This window comes from Raphanus sativus, chromosome 4 (genome assembly GCF_000801105.2).
Source record: "Raphanus sativus cultivar WK10039 chromosome 4, ASM80110v3, whole genome shotgun sequence".
Lineage (NCBI taxonomy): Eukaryota > Viridiplantae > Streptophyta > Magnoliopsida > Brassicales > Brassicaceae > Raphanus > Raphanus sativus.
Window position 1 is genome coordinate 4,746,636 of NC_079514.1, and position 22,397 is coordinate 4,769,032.

At 39.7% G+C, this 22,397-nt stretch overlaps 6 protein-coding genes across 6 annotated transcripts; 3 read left to right on the forward strand and 3 right to left on the reverse strand.

Annotated features, from left to right (window-relative positions):
* The first annotated feature begins 114 nt into the window (after positions 1–114).
* LOC108849728 (thioredoxin-like 4, chloroplastic) lies at positions 115–1,372 on the forward strand. Its single transcript, XM_018623328.2, has 4 exons — positions 115–227; positions 366–856; positions 948–1,001; positions 1,089–1,372. Exons 2-4 carry the CDS (start codon positions 413–415, stop codon positions 1,215–1,217), a joined length of 627 nt encoding a protein of 208 aa, XP_018478830.2. The 5' UTR covers positions 115–227; positions 366–412; the 3' UTR covers positions 1,218–1,372.
* On the reverse strand, positions 1,322–4,233 carry LOC108849727 (GATA transcription factor 25). The gene is made up of 7 exons (XM_018623327.2): positions 3,711–4,233; positions 3,557–3,631; positions 3,334–3,467; positions 2,033–2,140; positions 1,847–1,952; positions 1,697–1,756; positions 1,322–1,615 (listed from the first exon to the last, which is right to left on the reverse strand). Exons 1-7 carry the CDS (start codon positions 3,969–3,971, stop codon positions 1,487–1,489), a joined length of 873 nt encoding a protein of 290 aa, XP_018478829.2. The 5' UTR covers positions 3,972–4,233; the 3' UTR covers positions 1,322–1,486.
* Positions 4,234–5,361: 1,128 nt separating this feature from the next.
* On the reverse strand, positions 5,362–6,491 carry LOC108855435 (transcription initiation factor IIA subunit 2). Its single transcript, XM_018629251.2, has 4 exons — positions 6,342–6,491; positions 6,091–6,230; positions 5,961–6,011; positions 5,362–5,702 (listed from the first exon to the last, which is right to left on the reverse strand). Exons 2-4 carry the CDS (start codon positions 6,217–6,219, stop codon positions 5,562–5,564), a joined length of 321 nt encoding a protein of 106 aa, XP_018484753.1. The 5' UTR covers positions 6,220–6,230; positions 6,342–6,491; the 3' UTR covers positions 5,362–5,561.
* Positions 6,492–13,398: 6,907 nt separating this feature from the next.
* LOC108855138 (uncharacterized protein At5g49945) lies at positions 13,399–16,103 on the forward strand. Its single transcript, XM_018628869.2, has 3 exons — positions 13,399–14,467; positions 15,331–15,534; positions 15,620–16,103. Exons 1-3 carry the CDS (start codon positions 13,469–13,471, stop codon positions 15,848–15,850), a joined length of 1,434 nt encoding a protein of 477 aa, XP_018484371.1. The 5' UTR covers positions 13,399–13,468; the 3' UTR covers positions 15,851–16,103.
* A 437-nt stretch (positions 16,104–16,540) lies between these two features.
* Positions 16,541–18,788, forward strand: LOC108850026 (uncharacterized). Its single transcript, XM_057009511.1, has 7 exons — positions 16,541–16,903; positions 16,972–17,342; positions 17,424–17,721; positions 17,816–18,052; positions 18,151–18,305; positions 18,399–18,476; positions 18,568–18,788. Exons 1-7 carry the CDS (start codon positions 16,660–16,662, stop codon positions 18,652–18,654), a joined length of 1,470 nt encoding a protein of 489 aa, XP_056865491.1. The 5' UTR covers positions 16,541–16,659; the 3' UTR covers positions 18,655–18,788.
* Positions 18,789–18,807: 19 nt separating this feature from the next.
* LOC108854627 (heat shock 70 kDa protein 6, chloroplastic) lies at positions 18,808–22,052 on the reverse strand. Its single transcript, XM_018628230.2, has 8 exons — positions 21,360–22,052; positions 21,026–21,278; positions 20,854–20,933; positions 20,606–20,748; positions 20,430–20,528; positions 20,128–20,317; positions 19,482–19,880; positions 18,808–19,389 (listed from the first exon to the last, which is right to left on the reverse strand). The coding sequence occupies exons 1-8, from the start codon at positions 21,930–21,932 to the stop codon at positions 18,985–18,987; spliced, it is 2,142 nt and encodes a 713-aa protein (XP_018483732.1). The 5' UTR covers positions 21,933–22,052; the 3' UTR covers positions 18,808–18,984.
* Positions 22,053–22,397: the final 345 nt, after the last annotated feature.

The window sequence follows — 22,397 nt, forward strand, 5'->3', positions numbered from 1 at the left end:
AAGAGCCTTGAAAATGATGGACAATTAAATGCTACTAGTTTTGAGTTGAAGCCCAAACCCACTAAGTAAAAAGCCCAATGCGACCATAATCTCTGGGTTTTCTGTTGTGTGGATGAAAAGTTGCCAACTTGGCGGATGAGGATTCTTCTTGTTTCCCATGTCCAAAGAGTTTTCAGTGCTTCACTTCGTTTGCTTCTCTCTCAAACTCAACCCATTCTCTGACACAGGTAAGGATCCACATCCAACACAAATTATTATGTGCATTTCTGAGTAGTCTTTGTGTTAGTGAGTTTCATTTACATGTTCTTTTGTAACAAACGCTTACATATTTTCTCTAATTAATGTTATTCTTTTGATGTTTCCAGACTGTGGCGAGGATAGTCGCTGGAAAAAAACTTGATCAGATCATACAATGCAGAAGCAGAGCGTTCTTCACTCGGAGTACCTAAGACTTGGAACCGAATTGGTTCAACCGATAAAAACTAGTGCATTTCCTAGATGGAACAGTCGCAGCAATAGAGTCAGATTGTCGTTTCTAAGAGCTGAAGCTTTTTCATCCATGAGTGCAGTAAACAAAAACTGCACGTGGAGAGTTAACAGCTTAGGACAGGAGATCCAAACGGACTTGAGTGATGAAGACGAAGAAGATCTATGTCCGGTTGAGTGTGTCACTGAGTTCAAGACAGATGAAGAACTTGTTAGAGTCCTGGAGAAAGCCAAAGAGACTAACACTTTGGTTGTGGTTGATTTCTATCGTCCTTCATGTGGTAGTTGTAAATACATAGAGCAGGGCTTCTCAAAGCTCTGCAAGCAATCTGGTGACCAACAAGCTCCCGTTATCTTCCTTAAGCATAATGTCAGTATCATACATATTCGTTTAAGTATGAATACGTTAACAACTTTCATCTTGAGTAAGATTTCATTAGTTGCTCAAACGATTTTGGCAGGTGATAGATGAATATGATGAACAATCAGAAGTCGCTGAAAGGCTCCGTATCAAGGTACGTGAACCCTCTTTGCAATCTTGGTATCTAACGATAACAATCACAAGAAGAGAGTTTTGATTTACTACAGTCTATGTTCTACAGTCAGTTCCTCTCTTCCACTTCTACAAAAATGGAGTTCTGTTAGAAGCGTTTGCTACTAGAGACAAGGAGAGGATTGACGCTTCTATAGCCAAATATACTTCCTCTGAATCCTCAAGCACATCGGATTAAACCGCACTTTTGGTTCTCTATCTCTCAAATCATAGACAATGATGTAAACTATATTGAGCTGTTGTAAAGATACCTGAACAGCCATCATTTTGTATCATATTGAATAAGACAGATGCAACATTTTTTTTCTAATATTGTAATTTTGATTTGAGATTCGGTTATGGTTTCTATAATACATGTGATGGTGAGAAGATACATACATTCATAGAGAACAGCAACTGAAACTATCATACTAAGGGTTTTCTATCTTCTGATTCTTATCACAGTATCTAATGATTACCTAACATATTAGAGTTATCCTCATTAGCAAGAGAAAAGAAGGCAGAGTGTTCTTCGACAGTTGCAGGTTCAGGTTGATAGTTCGAGTTGTTAGCATCGGCATCACTCCCAAGCTCTCCCTACAGTATCAAACAATGAATGAAGCTTTTCCCTCTTATGTGTGAGCAAACCAGAGACGTACACATGGATAAAACGCTTACAGATTTTATTATTCCCATCTGATTCTCTTCTGTTTTCTTAGAGAGATCCCTCAATGTACCCTATGAAAATTTAACAATTTTAAAACGTTAAAGCAAACAGAATGAGTAGGTTATGCATTTATATCACTTTTGTGGAGATTTCATACGCACCCTGGCAGCCCAAAAGAGTCCACAGGCATTGCAGAGAGTTCTGGGGCCTGAAGGACCACGTCTCATCATTGGTGTACATGTGGAACTAACGCCGCAATGAGTACACCTACACGTAAGACCACACTCACATTTAAAGAGCAAGAAAGAAAACTGAGTGCTAATTACAGAAGCAGAGGCATAACGCACGATATATCTGGACGGCCATCATCCTGTGCAGAATCTTGATCTGTACACGAGTTATAAACCCCATCGGTCATCTTCCCAGAGGAGAATTGACCTTTATTACGTGGCATTCTGGTAAAGACTAAAAATGTCAGAGTTGTAGGAAAAGTGAAAAAAAAAAATCATCTCTCTCTTGATGATGAGATACACGTCGATTATTCTCAGTTAAAAGCTAATTATGATAGTGAACACTACACGACTCAGTATTATCCTGCTCAACTACAAACATATTCTCATATATTATAACAATCAATGGACACTGAAACGTGAGCCACTACAAAATAACCCACATGGTCGCCAAACTTGTTAACAAAAGTAGTGAACTAGTTTGAATAGAAGCAGCTTTTTTTAACCCATATCACACAAGTATGAGGAAGAAATAACAAACCAGAGAGAGAGAGAGAGAGAGAGAGAGAGAGAGAGAGAGAGAGAGAGAGAGAGAGAGAGAGAGAGAGAGAGAGAGAGAGAGAGAGAGAGAGAGAGAGAGAGAGAGAGAGAGAGAGAGAGAGAGAGAGGAGAGAGAGAGAGAGAGAGAGAGATACCTGTTTTTCCCAAACCATAGAAAACAGGTATCACCATTTGACAACATTTTTCTCTGCACTTGACGATCTCCAGCAACTCATTAAGACACCAGCTTGAAGATGCGTACCTTTTGGAGAACACAACCACTGCGATTCTGGAACTCCTAATCGCATGTACAAGCTCTGGTCCAATGGAGTGGCTTTTCTCGATCTCACTGTCTTTGAAAGCAATGATGAGTTTCCGGTCAAGCTCCTTCCGAAAGTGGCTAAGGAAAGTAACACGGACGTCTGCCCCACTGAAGCTTGGGAAAACATCGTACACAGCCAAGTGCGAGAAGAGGAAGAAGAAGCTAATGAGAGGAGAGAGAGAGAGAGAGGAGAGAGAAGAGAGAGAGAGAGAGAGAGAGAGAGAGAGAGAGAGAGAGAGAGAGAGAGAGAGAGAGAGAGAGAGAGAGAGAGAGAGAGAGACTTTCCAGCTTAACTATACAAGAATACTAGGTTACTTATCCAAGGAATGCAAAAGAAAAATGTTCAGTCTCCACAAAGAAGTAACCATTATATAATCCATGTTCCTAAGCTTTCAAAGATTCTGCTAATGTCCCACTTGCAACAAAGCTACCTTAATACTAAAGGGTACCCCTAGGCCTAAGAACTTGGTAAACTCAAAGAGTCATCATCCGCAGGTGTAGTAGTAGTAGTAGCAGTTCAATCTTAAAATGAGGACTAAGATAAGCTCTCTCTGACCTTAAAGCCACTTCCTGGCGAACACCATATCTGACTTTGTTGTCAAAACATCTAGCATTCCTCTTCTTCCGAAACCTATCCAAGGATTGCGCCCGTTGCGGATTGCTACACCGGTTCTGATATTCCACAACAGGCTAAAAAAAAAAAGAAGGAAAAGAAAACATAGATGAAGGTGAGCATTGTGTAAAAACTTGGAACACAGAAACAAACAAAAAAGTGTTACCATATGATTCTGTTGAGTTATCTCCATCCCCTGTGGCTTAGAAGAACCACCCAATAGCGACAACGCAGCATCGACCTACGAAATCGATTTCCCAAGAGCTCAAAAAAAACACACTTTTTATTATTATGCAATCTATCTGTGCAAAAGTAACCACCTTTTGAGGACCAACAGCATCGAAAACGTAAACTTGACCACGGAACGAGATCTTCAGCTGATTAGCTCCGTGGGATCCTAGTAACTGAGAGCCACCATTGGGAATCAAATCGGAGGCAGCAGCATAGATGGAGTTGTGGATTTCGTCCATATTGTTGTAAGGAATGTGAGCTGCGGAGGCAGAGACATGGTCTTCTTCACCAACGGTGCTACCAATCTGATTGGAGTTTATCTCCGGTTGACAATGGTGGTGACTAAACATCGGGAACTGCCAAAAGAGAGAGAGATAGGAAGGAGACAGTTGACAAAGTTCAATACAGAGAGATGGTTGATCGGGAGGGAGGGAGTTTGTTTGGCCGTTGCGAAAATTTCACCGGCGCTAAAACGGTGACTTGAGAAATAAATCGCAGTAACTTTCCGACGACTACTGCACTCACTGGATTTTACCGATTTTCTATTGGGCCGTTCGATTTTGTTTCTCTACTTGGTTACTCCAATAGCCCATTATTGTGAGGAACACACAATCGAACCCGTCGTAAGTCAGTTGAGACAGTTTTGTATAGGTGTCAAATGGGCTTAATATGGATACACCCATTTTTTCCATGGGTTATTAATGGACAAAATATGGATGACCATTTAAAAAATGGTCTTTACGGGTTTTGGGTTTCATGGACATGAGTTGTCCAATGGACAAAAAATATCTAGGGTTTCAAAAAAAAATTGAGTTTTTCTACCAAAACCGAGAAATCGGGTTTTCTCGCCAAAACCGGAAAATTGAATTTTCTCTGTCAAAATCATAAAATCGCACAAACTGTAAAATCGGGTTTTTCCCGCCGAAACCAAGAAATCGAGTTTTCCCGCCAAAACAGAGAAATCGGATTTTTCCGCCAAAACCGGGAAATCTAGTTTTCCCGCCAAAATCGGAAAATCGAGTTTTCCGCTAAAACCGTAAAATCGCCAAAATCGTAAAATCAAGTTTTCTTGCCAAAACTGAGAAATCGGGTTTTCCCGCCAAAACCGGAAAATCGGATTTTCTCGCCAAAACCGGAAAATCGGGTTTTCCCGCCAAAACCGGAAAATCGGGTTATCCCGCCAAAACCGTAAAATCAGGTTTTCCCGCCAAAACCGTAAAATCAGGTTTTCCGGCCAAAACCGCAAAATCGATTTTCCCGTCAAAACTGCAAAATCGAGTTTTCCTACCAAAACCGCAAATCGGGATTTCCCGCCATAATCGGAAAATCAGGTTTTCCCGCCAAAATCGTAAAATCGAATTTTCCGTTAAAACCGCAAAATCAAGTTTTCTTGCCAAAACCAAAATTGTTGTATTTATGGATTAATTTTAATTTTATGAACTTGTATATATAATTATAAGCTTATAAATTATAGGCTTATAAATTAAAATCTAAAGTTTTCTTATATGGTCTATTATGGACTCTATGGCAGCCCATAAAAATATGGGTTTTAGTGGATATGATTTTTAATGGACATGGTTCTAATGGACATGGTCACTCTTTGTCCACGAACAATAAATGGACAAATGGATACGGGCTAATGGACGTGGACTTGCCCAGTTTACAGCTATACAGTTTTGTACGAAGACAATAGTATATCAGAATTCAGAGTTATTAATAAAATTAAAAGCAATCTCGAGATGAATGTTTAAGAACTTTTCTCATAGCAACAGAGTTTCATTTCATTTTGTATTTGGCCGGGATTTACATAAATAGGTTAAACTGATGGCTGCAAACGGAGCTCAACATATAGCAGCAAGTGCTGGAAAGTCTCAAAATCTATTACAAAGAGAGTGAGTGAGCATATATATATTCTCTGGCTGTGAATTAACATCTCTCTCTCACTGCGTGAGCAGCTTAGAGTCACATGCCACTATCTTCACCTGACTAACATTCTCTTGACGGTCTTCACTCTTGAACATTGCGTCCTGTAATATGAAGGTCCAGACGTTGTCACAGAACCTGTAAGTGTGCAGGTGCCCCTGTACAAGATCAAAAAAAAAAAGAGAAGTAAAGAAGAAACGAGATTAAGCACCTATTCTCATGAAAGATAACAGAACCGAAAAAAAAAACTTTGAAGACTTTACAGAAAGTATGACACTGTTAAGAGGTTCTAGAAACTATTAATTGAGGTAGCAACTTACCCTAAACATTCTACTCTACAACAACATTGTTCCATTCAAACGTTCAATCGCCTCTACAAGTAAATGAATGAATAGCATAACAATACTGAAGCAGACCTTGATAGTCACTTTGGTCTTCACTTGGCTCTCAAGAGCTTCAGTCATGGACTACAAAGGGACACATACATATCATTAAAAAGCCACAGAGAGGTAAAACCAAAAGATGCCAAGATCAGTCACTCATAACCTTGTCAAACTGAACAAGAACTTGGATGGCTAGCTCAGGGCTCAGCGTACCGCTCTGAACCATCTCGTCCAAAGTCTCAGTCAAACACATCCCGATCGTCGATCTCCTGTACAGCTCAAACGTCGCCATTATTCTACGATCTGCCAGCAGATAATCCGAGCAAATCAAATCTTTTAATCAGGGATCTGAAAAGTTTAGACTAATCACAGGAGACGATAAGTAGACGGAGAATACAAAGAGAGACAGTATACCGATCTCCGGCGAAGTGGGGAAGAGGGATGAAGGAGGTAGGTACCGTTGGGTCGATTGCGAAGGATTCGTGTCTTGCGCGGAGAAAAATAAAATTTTGGGGCTTTTATTCCCTAGCTTTTGCAGGTTACTGTTTATATAGGCAGCGATAGATCAGGGAAATTTTGAAATTACACGTTTACCCTTGGTGAAAGTTCCTTTTTACCTTTTATATTGGGAAAACGGCTAAAACCTGCCTCAAGTTTGGCCATATGTTCAAATCATACCCAAAGTATACAAGGGTGCGAAAACATACCTAAGGTTTCATAAAATCCAAATTTCATACCCACAGTTTAGTTTTTGTGCAAATGAGCCGTTAAACATTCATACACGTGGAAATGATATTGTTTATTTGTTCTAATTACTCTCCAAATCTTCTTGGACAAAAACGAGACAAACCAGCAAAAATAACAGTCCCAGTTCTTTATCTCAATTCTCTAATTGCTTCTCTCGCTCGAACTCACGAACAAGCATGATATTCTCTACGGTCGAGTTCATTCCATGGCTCAAGAAATGAGGTAAAATTCTCAGCTAAATTCCTACATATCTTTCATTTGTAGTTAGAATCAACCAGGTACTGGTGCGTACAAGCAAAATATTCTTAATGCTTGGCGTTACGTCAGGTAAACACACCACCTCTTTGGTGTTTTCTCTTGCAGCTAGAAATGAATAAATGAGAGAAATAGTGACAACAAGTCAAAAAAGTCTCTTTGCTCTTTCATCGATAAACACTTCTGACTTCTTTAGCCCTTGCACTTCTTCAGTTTTTGGCAAAGGACCTCGCAACAAAAGTTATTGCAACATGCTTACGTATCCATCGCTTCTGTTTAGTTTGAATAAAGGCGTGGTGTACTCAACCTGAAGAAAAAAAAACTTCACACAATATACTCGGAAGTATCACATGTGTTGCATTAGCAGATCACTGATTCCAAAATCAAGCAATACCAATAGTTTCGCAAGTTGGAAATCTTCTAACCTGAATGCTTCCCAAAGTCATAACCATATCTCTTTACTTCCATGAGAGTCACCTCGCACATCTAGACCATCGATGAGAAGGGAATAATAACCCAGCACCTTCCCCACAGTTCATTTATTATCAAGTGAACTAGTGTGGCTAAGTAGTGCAAGATACAAATTACTAGCTAAACCTCTAACACTCTCGATAGAAGTTTGACATCTCTTAGGCTAAATGGCTGCCCGAAGTGTAAATTATATAGGAGAATCAGCATGAACAAAGTCCAAAAGCAAGGATAAAATTATTTATGCAGTATCCAGAAATGCTGTGAATGCAGTTTATATATATAAAACAAATATATACTTAAAACTCATGAAGGATCAGATTATGATGACAGAATTAAAACAGCTTAATCAAGGCAATAATGGCTGACCTTTCTAATTGGTTCTTAACGTTTTGGTAGCCGGAAAGATACAGATACGTATCTCTAACTGTAAAAGCATCTAACTATAGGATTGTTTTTAAAACAGTAGTGTAATATGTTGAACAAAGCTATTTTCCTTAATTTAGCACAATACTCACTGCAGAATGAAAGACTGGTGGGGCGAACGGTGCAAATAACACCTCCCTTCTCACAAATGGTCTAGACATGAAAGACAACTCAAGCGAACCTGCCCGTCTTCAGTTTAGTCAACCAGCATCCCAAATCTATAACGTAGCACTGCGTAAACATAGACAGGTGTATTTTTATTTTAAAAAAAACTAGTTTAGGCAACATTGAAGTAACTTTTTTTGTTTAATCACCGAACGAAAAAATGAATTTGCTTATTTCCTATCAACAGAATTATTCTTTGCTGGAACAAGTTCCATTCGCTTTTTTCAAAAAAAAACCAAGTTCCATTCGTTTCCTTGTTAATCTAAGCACCCAACCTTTTTTTTTATCTAAGGGAGTTTCTATCCAAGTCATTGCTTTCTCAAAGAATTTATATTTCATTTTTGGACTTTTAGAGGCTAGGAACACAGATGGAACTATCCTATATTGTTGTCTTTTAGAAAAGGCTGTATCACTCCCAAGGTGTTTTCAAACACTTGAGCTTTAGTAGTTTGATTTAGCCTATCCCTTATCGTACAGTTGTTTGTATAGTATTACTGAGAAACAACTAAAGTTTATTCACAAATCACAAGTAACACAAAGATCAAGCTTAAATTCTCAGAAGCTTCCAAATAGATCATCTCCACATTGAGAGACATAGTAACTCAGTGTTGTGATCAGTGTTCAAACATCACAATTCACAACTTTGAAGTGGATGTATGTATTCGTACATTTCATTTCATTTAGTAAACTTTTTTTTTTGCCTCAAAGTGTAAATTTAACGATGCTTTCGAACTTTTTTTAGTACAACTAAAAAGAAAAAGAGAAAAATGAAATTAAAGAAAAAAACTACACGAGATTCAATTTGTTCTTTGTGTTTTTTTGGATCAAATTCTGTTGGTCAACAAAAAGTAATTTACTTTTATTTTATGCTCATAACGACTACTCTTAAGCTGTTCATAAGTAAAAGGATCAAGCATTATTTATGTGCTCTTTTCATCTCAAAAAGAAAAAAAAAAAAAAAAACAGAAGTACTAGCAAAGGTGATGGAGATGAGGAAACAAACCTCAGAAAAGGAGACAGATCCGTTGAAACTATTCTCCATGAGCATCAATCTGCACATGCAAACCAAAACAATCAATCCATCAGTTTTCACGAAACAGTAAAATTTGGATCGGCAGCTCAGAAATTCAGGTAGAGTAATTAATGCTCATGCAGCTGATCTATCAAATGATAATTGCGACTTCTCAAATTACTAGCTAGAGATCTCACAAAACGATTCAACGAAAATGTCATGTTTGTAAAATAAAATTGTTAAGTTAGAATTATACACGGAATCAGACTAACCGACCAAGTAATCGAAGCTTAGGAAGTGACTCGTCGGATTTAACAACTTTTCAAAAAAAAAAAGGTGACTCCCTCTTTCACGAGATCCCACTGAAAAATCAAAAGAAAACCATCGGGAAAAACTGTGAATCGTGATGGTGCATGATGTGAAGCGGATCGAGAAGAAGAAGCTTAAACACCTAGGGCAAGAGAGGTAATATAGAGTGAAGAAGGGAGGAGAGAGCACGGAGAATACTAGGGAAGCTAGAGAGGGTTATATATGAGTAATGCAATGAAGAATTAGCTTAATTTTATAACTTAACTATTGATTAGTGCGTTAATCAGATTTCATTTAGAATTTTATATAATTGAATTGAGTGAGACATGTATTAAATATAAAAAAGTTAGCCAAAGAAAAGAAAAATCACCCCGGAATTATTAAAAAAAAATTGTTAGGGTATGTCGGCCGGGCCGAACCGAACCGAACGGGGGCAAGCCGTTTAGGTGACAGTGAAGTCTTCCTTTTTTAAATGTGAACTTAACAAAATTTCAATCAGAAGAGAAAATAAGACCAAGTCGACACATGTCCAACTCCAAGTTGACCATAGAGACCAAATACATACAGTTCCCAATCTTTAATTTACTTGCCTCCTTTAACGAATACAAAATTGCTCGCGTTCTTTTCTTTTCTAGCTCCTTCCCGATCTGTCAGCCTCCCTTTATTTTACTCTATTACTTTCTTCTTTTTTTCTTCTTATAGTAATGCGTTACCACTGACCATATTCTATCTTTTTCTCATATTCTTATTATAAAATCATAACTTCAAAAATCACAGAAATTGTCTAAATCGAAGCAAAAGCAGAAAATGTTACACACACAAGTGCTTGTTGTTAGGATATCCCGATGTCTTGCATTACATAAGTTTATATCACACGACCTTGATTTTCGTAGACGAATACACTTGAATCTGAGACTCACTTTGCCGAGTTAGTTCTCAACGTCATTTTACGTCGATGAGGAAAGTAGCCAAACATACAGCTGTAAGCTGTACAAGACTGCGATCGACAAGTTGCCCATTTTGGAGTCATTTTCTGTTGGATTGCATATCATCAACGTTCATCGAGTACTTCGCAATTAAGTCTGACATGATATATATTTTTTCGTCGACGTGTTTTCGCTCGCACGATAAGAAATCTGTATAGACCTAATACTCCAGTTATGTATTAGACACTTTTAGCTTAACATTATGAATGTTTCATGAGCACGTTCACTAATCGAGTTTCAGATATTAGCAAGACTCATTTACAAACACTTTCACAATCTGCAATGGTACGTGTTGTTTGTGATTTCTTATGTACATGCCGCTTCTATATTTGCCTAGTAAAGGAGTTAGTTATTAATCGGTATATGGTTTTATATGAGTGGCTCCTTCGGCCAATGTACGTATAGGCTTGATTTATTTTCCAATATTAAATCAAATGTGCACAAGTAGGCCACATACGAAGCAACTTGCCAAATCAATTTGTAAAGAAACACATATATCGTTAGTTGATGGAATATATCACTGTTAACAGTGAATAGTACATATTATTAAAATTTGCAAAAGTGATATATAGAAACTTTAGTTACATGAACCGAATCATTGAAAGATGTGTTGTCACTTGCGCTAGTTTAAGTAAAGAAAAAAATATTCATACTGTTACTGATATCGACTTTCTCAGTCGTCAGTACCAAGAGAAACACAAAATATTGTATCAAAAAAAAAAAATATAGGCTATATAATATACGAAGCATGACGAACCACGTTGCAGCAGCTACTTGGTTATATGTTTATGGTGTTATGTACCAACTTGTACTCGTCTTTTTGCCCAACTCAAATCATAAGAACTTTTAAATTTGTGAAGCTGGAAGAACCACGAGAACTTCAGGTTGCCACAAAATAATATAAGAAATGTAACGATCACAATGATGATGAATGGGGATCATGATGGTGACAGTAGTTTAAGTTTGACAATAGCATATGATCAAGACTGTTAAATATTCCGTGACATGCTAGTTTGAAAATAGCATAACATGCTAGTTTGCCACACCAAAAATTTAGTTAATTTTACCAAATATGCTAATAAAATCATTGGAACGTTATAGGTTTACTTTTGTTCATGTTTCATATATATGTGACATTTGTTTATTTTTTCTATTAGTTAAATGAGATTTCTCTTTAAATTCTGTAAATTATTATAATAAATTTTTCAAATGGGTATTACTTGGTTGAGAACCGATAATTTAGGAGTGATAAAACAGGAAACAAGATTAGTCTAACACAAACATATAAACGGTCGTGGCAGAGGTAACTATCGACAGTTCTGGAACCAACACTCTTTTCACAATCTCAGTGGTCTTGGCCGCAACAATTTTCTTGGACGCTGAGTTATGTTTCTTAAGTTTGTATGGTTGATAGGATCCCAGCTGGAAAGAGATATGATAATTATACACTACTATACAGAATGTGTTAGAGCTTTCTAGTATTTGTCTTCTAGTTTATATTAGTGGTTTTCAAACCACCTTTTTCATTATTGGGGGTTCGAAACTAGTCATACTAGCTCGGTCTGGCATATTGTCTATTGATGATTGACCATTAATCAATTGAAGTAAATAAAATGAAGTTTCAAATATAAAACACTATAGTACTCCCATAATTAGTCCATTTTTTTTTGTCACTGTCTCCCATAATTAGTCCATTACATTTACAATATATTGTATAATTTGGTTCACATCTGTTAGGCACCTGCAAAAACTCGGTGAGTTATTTAGTGATGAAAGATTTTATTCGAGTGTCATTATGCTAAAGTTGGTGGATATTATTCTCTCATTTAGGAACAACCAAATGTGAAATGTCAAACTCTATTATCATTCTTTTTAGGTTTATCTCAGGGTTGACGAATAATATTATTCAAGCCTAAGTGAATAAATGCAAAACATTATTCGCACATTAAGGAACACTAAAATGTCAAACTCAAATATCATTTTTAATCATATATCATGGTCGACGAATATTGTATCGTACAATTGCTTGGACAAGGGATGGTGGTTTCGTACGTGATGGTGGTGTTGTTAAAAGAATTATTTTTTTGGCCAAATATGGTGCTAAAAGATTCTTTATTTGTTTTATTTAGTGATTTGAAACTAGAGAAAACAGTTTGACCGATAAACGAGTGTGGGGGCGCTGAGAATGTGTTTGTTGTAGTGTGGTGTGCATGCATACGTTATCATTTCGTCGTCATCATGGTATTAATATTATGGAAGAATTGAACGTAGAGGCATATCCTCATTTTATACTAGAGGCATATCCTCATTTTGTACTATCTTATAGTATATGTATTTAATTATAAATTAAACTGAAAATCATCAAGCTTTTACACATTTCATTCGACTTAAGCAGTTATAGAACACAGAGAGCTCTGCTTGGACAATTGATACATATGGACTCAACGTCTTTACTCTTGGGCTTGATGGCTCTCCATTTATCAGGGGTGCATCCAGCTAGCAGCTTTGAGATCATCAAGCTTACTATAAAACGTCTTGTAGAACTGCAAAACATTAGAAAAAGAAAACTGAATTACTATATCGAGTCAAGTTGACCATAAATATATATATATATATATATATATATATATTTTTTAAAGATGGTTTGGTTTTGAGCTATATATATTGTAAGAGCAGCAGGTAAATGCTGAGAAGTTACTTCTAGAGTGAGGGAGAAACAAGACGTTTTATTTGCCTTCTACTGACTACTGTCATGTCAACAGGCCCTGGACTTATACGGTTATACCCATGGTTTGAACTCAGGTCTTTAAACATCATTACTTATAACCACTAGACTAAACAAACTATTAAGAAATCAAGGCCGAAAATAGTAAACCATGCCTTTCTACTACTTCCCCAGAGGACCGGGCCTGCATCTCAGCAGTCATATCAGTTGAGTAGTTATAGAAGATGCAATGAAATATGGATACATTAATGTTACCTTGAAATTGTGAATGTGCGTCTTAAAGCCCATGGGCTGCGACACAACTTCTATGATTGTAAGAAACCACGTCTGCATTTCATGTTCTAATTAGATCAGATCTTTTGATGTTATTATCTTTTGGTAAAAAAATAAAGATCTGGGATTATACGTATTGGTGCACGACTCAAAACTCTTTTTTTTTGCAGCAGCAATGAATCTTCTTCTCCACCTATCTCTCGTCGCTCTGATCTCTCTCCTCTGTCTCCACCACCACTACAGTGTCCTCGCATCGTCCCACTTCGAAGGCTTCGATGCCGAAGACGACGATCTCTCCGAGGATCCCACCGAGCTTCACCACTCCCTCACTCCTCCTCCCCCACTAACTCAATCCGAGTCAACGCTTCCAGATCCAGAACCAGATTCCACTCCGGTCACTAAACCGGACCCTCCTCCGACTCAAACCGGTTCCTCCAAGAAGCTCTCACTCGATTACTGGGACGAAGACGAGTTCGAAGGCTTACCTGAGGAAGAAGAACCAACGAAGGATGAATCTCCGATCGCTGCTGATGAAATCAAAGATCCACAGTCTCCAGATCCATCTGCTTCTTCTGAAGACGGTTACATCCCCGAGAAGAAGAAGCAACTTTCCTCGTACACAGTCGAGATCGTCTGCGTCTCGATCTTGATCGCTTACCTGATCAACTACTTCCTCGGGAAACGCGACAACGAGAGCCTCGCTCTCTCCTGGGCCTCCAAGTTCGCTCTCAAAGACGCCATCCTCGAGAAGAACTTCAGCTTGCTCGGCGTCGGCGGCCAAGGAGAGGAAGACTCTCCTCTGCTGCTCAAAGAGGCGACGAACGTGTTTAAATTCTACGCGAGCGGGCGTAGGTACTGCCACGGGCTTCTGGCGACGTTGGAGCTCAAGAGCAGGCACGATCTGATCTCCAGGCTGTTCAATTGCGTGGTGCCGTGTAAAGACGAGATCGGTGTCGAGGTTTATATGAATGATGAGGCGATGGATCATGTTGTGTTTGCTGTGGCGAGGAAGAAGGCGGCGAAAGGGATGCTTAAGGAGATGAGGGATCTGCAGAGGTTTGGTGGGATGGTGGCTGCTCCTGGTGGGAGGAAGTGGGTGGCCGAGGAGTTGGCTGTTGTCTCTGAGTCTAAGGAGGTCGCTGGGGATATGATCACTGATGTTGTTCTTGATCAGGTCAGATGGCTTAATTAATCTCTTGGTAGTTTAGTTTAGTGTCTTCTTGGACTTAAGTGGTAACCATTTAATGGATGAACATACAAGTTTTGTGCAAATGAACTGGCTTTGGCTCCATTTCTCTGTATTCCCTGGGCTTATTGTTGGTTCCTTAAGAAGACATTAGATTATATGTAATTATATTGGATGAATGCGATACTCTTAAGCCAAAGGGACGTGCTTGATCAGAGTAAGAACTCCAGTGATCAGTTAGCTTGGACAGTTAGTTCCCTTTTGCTAAGAACCCTACCAGCCTTCTTTTTTTTTGTGTGTGTGAATCCAACTGGCTTGTCTCTCCTTCAAACTGTACAGAGGTGTAGGGTGAAAACTTGGTGATGAAAAATTGCGCAAGTTTCTAGTGTGATGATATATTTAGGCAGGATGGTAGTGATATGTTGAAGTAGTAAGATTACTACCTACCTGAGTTCAGAATGTATTGAGGATGAAATACTTTATAGTCTGTTTTGATGTTCCTCTCTCTCTTACCAAAAGTTTCCGAAGCATTTGATAGTGTGTTTTTTTCTCTGATGTTTGATCACTAATCAAAGAATTGAATGCTTACATGACTGTTAACAAATGATGTTACTGCGGTATGGCTAGTGTTTCATTGTTGTAGGTTTATAATATATGCCCCAGTTTTATATGTCAATTGTGACACAGTTGCCTTGAGTGAATGACTTGGTGCATGATTATGTTGATGTGAAAAATGGATCTCAATGATTGGACTTTAGCTTTGTTTTGCTTCGCCTATTGATGTGTGTACTATAGCCTCAAATTATCTTTTAATACTAATCAGCTTTCAATGATGCAATTGCGCTCTGTAGGTTTTTGGTGACAAATCGTTCGAAAAGTTTGGCAAGTATTTCATTTCAATGCATTTTTCGGACCAACATCCTGGCAAACACAGGAAGATGCTGCTTTTTAAGTTCGCCTTACCTGATGCTAAGCACATGGATGATATGGTCCGCTTGATAGCGCTAATTCCGTATTACATTGACTTAATTGGCCGCTACAAGCTCAGCTCCCAGGTACAGGGGCAAAACATATCACCACTTTGCCATTTCATCGTCATGTGCGAGTCAGGTTGAATGAAAATTAAATTACTGTCTGCAGGCACGGAACAAAACTGACGGAGCTAGGCAAAAGGTGGCGCAGGAAGCGTACAAGGAACTTGAGAGTGTGAGGCAAGAGGCATTGCAGAGAAAGAAAGCAGAGAAGAAGAGGTTACTGGAGGAAGCGGAGGCAAAGCTTAGCGGTGAGGCTCTGAGGAAGAAAGAGGCAAAGGAACGTGCACGCCAGATGAAGAAGTCAATGCCAAAAGTTAAGATGAGTCGTGGTCACTAGACTCGAAGCATAGAGGGACGTCTCATTTAAGGTCGCACAATCCCATGTTTGCCATTGGAATAGCTATTCCTCTACACTCCCGTTTTAGCCTTTTCGATTAGATCTTTTCTCTTTGCTTTCATGAACCTCCACTTGCGCCGAGGCCTCGTTTCTTGTTCACTGGAAGTAACATCCTTTATTCTCAGTTAGTCACTGCACTAATAAAAAAAAAGAGAGTTACAGTTGAAGCATTAATGGCATAAGTTTTTCTCTTGATTGCGTTTTAAAATCGTCACCTTGTCTATGCGAAGGTCAAAGCTCAAGACTTTGTTCCTAGTCTCACTTACAGAGCGTTGCATTGAGCTCCAGTAACAGTTGTAGCCTCCAAGCTAGGGAGAGGTCTGCAACAAAGACGCATCCAAATGGATCTCCCCATTATACTGTTTTTGTTATATACAACAAATGTTTCTTTACATTTTCGTGTATTGATTTTGTATATTTATGAAAAGTATAAATTTTCGAAGATGCAATTTCTAAGGGAAAATAATAGCGACGAAGGAAGGAATCACTGCAACATATTTTTACATATTAAAACATACTCTGCAAAGCCTTTAGTCAAAAAAAAAAAAAAAATACTCTGCAACAATAGTGTGGATAATATTGATTTTTTATTCTATATTTCCAATTTTCCCTGATATATTTAAAAAAAAACGTATGTGGCAAGTAAGCCCACACCAATACTAGGTTTTATTAGGCGCCTGTGGTGTATATGAAAGAAACCTAGTACTAAACGGAAGGACGACTTGTGTCTGAGAATTTGTTCAGAGAGGATGTCGGGGTACGATGCGGCGAAGGCAGGTAAAATAATATCGGTGTGGTGGGACATGAAGGACTGTCCGATTCCGGAGGGGTATGATGCTCGTCGGGTCCGTCCAAGTATAGAGAGAGCGTTCAAGGACCGAGGCTACACGGGTCCTGTCTCCATCACTGCATATGCCGACCAAACACAAACCCCTTGCCACGTCCTGCGAGGACTCTCTTCCACTGGAGTCGCTGTTGCACATACCAGACCCGGTTAGTCTTTTGGTAACAAAAAAACACCCCTAGACTTAAACATTAATGTTACTTCCTCCAATTCACAGGAAGCACGTGCTCACACATGTACCGGGATATGGTGGAATGGCGAGGTCAAAATCCACCTCCGGCTACAATAATGATCATATCCGATCAGGTGGAAGGTGACTTCTCCTGGGATCTGGCCCGGCTACAACAGCGCGCTAGATACGGCCTTTTTCTAGCTTACTCGATGAAGCAATGCAATGATTATCTACTGCTCTGTTTTGCAAACTGTCGCTGGGAACAATTACTAGAAGAAGAAGAAGGAGGCGCACCACTTGTTGCGGATTTAGGATTCTCACCCGCTCCCATGTTTTATTGCAAATCGTGCAATTTCGATTGCCAAAGCCTGAACATGTTCAGGAAGCATCTCTCCAGTTATAAGCATGGACAGCAAGTAAGCATGCATCCTCTCTCTGTCTCAAATACTTTTCTTTCACGCATGCTCTGAGTACCAAAACTCTTTTGTCAAGCTCAGGAGGCTATAAAACCTCCGAACACAAAACTCTTATCTGTAACGAAGTCTTGGGCAAGGAACTACCCGGCCACGCCTGAACACGCCACAGCTAAAATACATGTGTTGTGGGACATGAAGGGCTGCCCCATTCCTGAGGGGTACGATGCTCGTAGGGTCCGTCCGAGTATAGAAATGGCGTTCAAGGAACTAGGCTACTCTGGTTCTGTCTCCATCACTGCCTTTGCCGACCAAAAAATCCCTGTTCACCACCTTCTAGCGCTCTCTTCCACTGGAGTCGATTTTGCACATACCGTTACCTGTTAAGTCTCTTTTCCATGTTATATAATTATTATTAGGGTTTTAATTTTCAACTGAAATTATTTATTTCCTTTTTTTTTTTGTTGAAACAACAGGGGTCCATTACAGTTGCATGATTTCAGAGTTTGTGCGATGGATAAATGATAATCCTGCTCCGGCTTCAATTATGATCATATCGGATGAAGTGGCTTCAAGCAAGTCCCGTTCAAAACTTATTGGCCGGAGACTGCAAGAGAGTAACTACAAGTGTTTTTTGGCTTATTCAGTTAGGCCTTCTGAAACGCCACTCCTGGTCACTTCTGCGGAGTGGCTGTGGGATAGCTTACTTGCAGGTATTTTGTTTGTTCTCTCATCTTCCCACTACATTACCACCAAAACTAATTATTATTACGCTGAGCTTTTTTTTTTCTCTTTCTTTTTCCTCTCCCAGTTTCAGAGACAAGAAGACACATTCTTCAGAAGTGTAGTGAAAGTGAAAGGGTTGTTGCATCTTCCGGAATGTTTTCTTGCAAATTGTGTTATTGTGATTGCAAAAGCCTCGATGCTTTCAATAAGCATCTCTCAAGTGAAGAACATACAAAGGAAGTACGCTCCATCCTCTCTATCCAATATAATAGATTTGTCTCTAACCATTTGAGCAACAACCTGTTTTAACTTTTTCTATTCGTTGTCAAACAGGAACACAGAATCAATACGCATTCTCAATCTTTTCCTACCCGGCATAGGCAATTTAAAATATCCAAATACCATGATGAGGCAAGGTTTTTTTTTCCTTGATAGTGATAACTGATAAATAGATTCTTAACAGAGAAGAATGTAAATACTCAGATGTTTGAACATGTTGTAGGTAGGATATCCTCCCAAGACCAAACGTATGAAGAAAGCACCCCGAAAGGGTTTTCTCCCAAGAACATTACGTTTTACTAGACGTTGAAATTGTGTTTTACAAGAGTGAAGCTCCCTTCCTTTCTAGTCTATATTTCTTGTTTGTTCTCAACCACTGCTTGTTTAAATTAAACTGAATGGTGTTTTCTTAGTACGATTATGATTCATTGTGCAATTTTATCACTGGGATTAAACTATGGGATCATTTGAAAAATATCCTTATTTATAGTTCCAAAAGAAGGCAATAACATGCAGGAATAACGTAACAACACATTCTGTAAAAACATTTCGTGTTCACATGCGTTGTTTCTCAACCCAATCAAGCCTACAAAATCATGTGTTTCATCGGATATATGAATTCAAAACCGTATTTCTTTCATCATTTGCTGCTGTCTGTGAAGTCAGCGTCAATCACATCATCGCCATCTTTCCCGGTTGAATCAGCTGATGAAGCATCTTCGCCTCCAGGGGAAGGACCTGCACCTGCTGCTCCTGCTCCAGGCTGGTTGTACATCGACTGACCAATCTGCATCACTTCTTGGTTAAGAGCAGCCATCGTGTCCTTGATCTCTTGAGTAGTTCCACTTGCAATCTTGTCTTTCAGCTCTTGTAGCTTGGCCTCCACCTTCTCTTTCACTTCACCTGGAATCTTCTCTCCGAGTTCTTTGAGTTGCTTCTCTGTTTGATACACCACTGAATCCGCCTGGTTCTTTGTGTCAATTGCGTCTCTCTTCTCCTTGTCGTCCTTTGCAAACCTTTCTGCTTCTTGGACCATTTGCTCTACCTGTACCGTCCATTCACAGCCACTTTTGTTAACATGTGTAGTAGCGAAACAGAGCTAATATGAACATGGACATTTCAACCAATTGTACGAACCTCGTCCTTGGGCAATGTACTGGCACCAGTAATGGTGATGTCTTGTTTCTTTCCGGTGCCTTTGTCACTAGCACTGACGGATAGAATTCCATTGGCGTCGATGTCAAATTTGACTTCGATCTGTGGAACTCCACGTGGTGCTGGTGGGATGCCATCTAGCCGGAAGCTGCCAAGAGACTTGTTATCCCGGACAAACTCCCTCTCACCCTGCAACACATTAATCTCAACACTTGTCTGTCCATCAGCAGCAGTGGAGAAGACTTCCGACTTGGAAGTAGGCAGAGTTGAGTTCCTTGGAATAATCTTGGTCATAACACCGCCAAGTGTTTCTAAACCAATGGATAGGGGTGTCACGTCAAGAAGGACAATGTCGCTCACATCTCCAGCTAGAACACCAGCCTGTAATCAAAATAAAATGATTTGATAACTCACTGCAGCTAAACATTAAGTTCTACGCCAAAATGGCAAACAGAATCTTTTACGTATGCATTTGCATTTCCAAAGTATATTATTAAACAACAAACATGATTTCTATTTCAAAAAATGTAAAATTTTGTTTCCATCATATGTTCTGATGTTTGCACAGAAAGTGTTTGAAATAATGGAGACCTAAACAGGATGAAAATTAGAGTTCACGAGAACACACCTGAACCGCAGCACCTAAAGCTACAACCTCATCAGGGTTTACTGTGACATTGGGTTCTTTCCCAGTCAGCTTCCTGACGACTTCCTGAACAGCAGGAATACGTGTGGATCCACCAACAAGGATCACTTCATCAATATCCTTAAAGCTGAGCTTTGCATCTCTCAGAGAATTCTCAACGGGAGTCTTACACCTACAGGACAGAGATGAAGCTAGGAATCATAAGCCTTTACAATTAATCAAAAGCTATAGAATGAGGACATAGCAATACTGCAATATGTCAAAAAGAACTGTAAGTAAATTACCTGTCCAGTAAATCTGAGCACAATTCCTCGAACTTGGCACGTGTGAGGGTGGTTTCTATGTGTTTAGGTCCATCAGCTGTGGCCGTGATAAATGGCAAGCTGTTCGCAGAATTCATATCAGTTAGTTAGAACCCACAAGCTTGTGAAAGTACCCAAGCCAAAGTTATAAAACGTACCTCATATTCGTTTGAGTCAGAGATGAAAGCTCGATTTTAGCTTTTTCTGCTGCCTCTGTCAACCTTTGAAGTGCTTGTTTGTCTTTCAGAAGATCAATACCCTCATCTTTCTTGAAGTTTGAAGCAAGCCAATCAACAACCCTCTGCAATCAAAAGTTCTTATATCAAGTAAAGCACCATAGAAAGAGTAAAGAGATTCAAAGCCCTTTGATTAAGCAATTTAAGACTCATGTGCGCATTAAACACACCTTGTCAAAATCATCACCACCCAAATGTGTGTCACCAGAAGTAGAAAGTACTTCAAACACACCATCACCAACCTCAAGCACTGTATAAAAATAACACAAAAAAACAGACACATGTTAAGAGATGCTAAACATCAAGAGCCAAAACCCTCAGCTAAACATTAACGCCAAGTACCTGAGACATCAAAGGTACCACCACCAAGATCAAAGACAAGAATAGTCTCATTGCTTTTCCTCTCAAACCCATAAGCCAAAGAAGCAGCCGTCGGCTCATTGATAATACGAAGAACTTCCAACCCAGCAATCCTCCCAGCATCTTTCGTAGCCGTCCTCTGCGAGTCATTAAAGTAAGCAGGCACAGTGACCACCGCCTTAGTCACTTTCTCATTCAAGAACCTCGAAGCGTCATCCACAAGCTTCCTCAAAACCTACAAACACACACACACACACATATATAACTCCTCCTCAAGAGAATCAAATAAGTAAAGTGATAAACTTTTCAAATATACCTGAGCTGAAATCTCCTCAGCAGCAAACTGTTTACCAATAGCAGGACACTCCAGCTTCACGTTCCCGTTATCATCCTTCACAACTCTGTAAGACACCTGCTTCGCCTCCTCGTCAACCTCGTTCATCCTCCTTCCAATAAACCTCTTCACCGAGAAGAACGTGTTCTCCGGATTCACAACCGCCTGCCTCTTCGCAATCTGCCCGACGAGCCTGTCCCCGCTCTTCGTGTAGGCCACCACGGACGGCGTCGTCCTCTGACCTTCGGCGTTGGTCACAATCGTCGGCTTGCCTCCTTCCATGGCGGCTACGGCGGAGTTGGTCGTTCCCAAATCGATTCCGACGACCTTCTCGTTCGCTACGCGGACGGGTCCTACAGCGTATCGAGAGCCTCTCCTGGTGTTGTTCATTTTGAGGAAGGCGGAGGTCTGGGTGGAGAAAGGACCGGTCCTGGCGCCGAAGAAGGCGCTTCTCGGCTTGAGGTTGCCTTTGGCGTTGGCGTTGAGGTTCCTCTTGGAGGAAGTGGCGAATCCAATTCCGCCGAGGACGTGAATCTGAGCGGTGGATGAAGCCATTTTTTCGAGGTTGCGAGAGAAGGAAAGGCGACGACGTGAGTGGAGAGAGATGAGAGGGAGAGATGAGAAGGAGAGGTTGAAGAGAAACCCTAGTGGTGGTGTTAGGTGAGAGGAGGAAGAAGATAAGAAAACGGTGGAGACTGGAGTAGCTAGCAGTAGAAGATTCTGGAAGAGGCCTTGGATGGGCTTTATGGGCTTCAAAAGGCCCTTAACTGTATCATCTCCCTTTTACACAAACAAAACCTACAAGGGTGGGGCATTGCTTAAATGACAAAGAGATCTTCACAAGCATTGCTTAAATAATAGTCTCACGAAAACAAGTCAAGATCTAAGATCATGTTTATTGTAGGAGATATTGTTAATTATTTTGTTAGAAAATCATCAAAGAGCATATACAAGATGTTCACTTCAGATCAAGTAGCAATTCCAATATTGGACGTGAAGTTTTACCAAAAAAAAACAAAA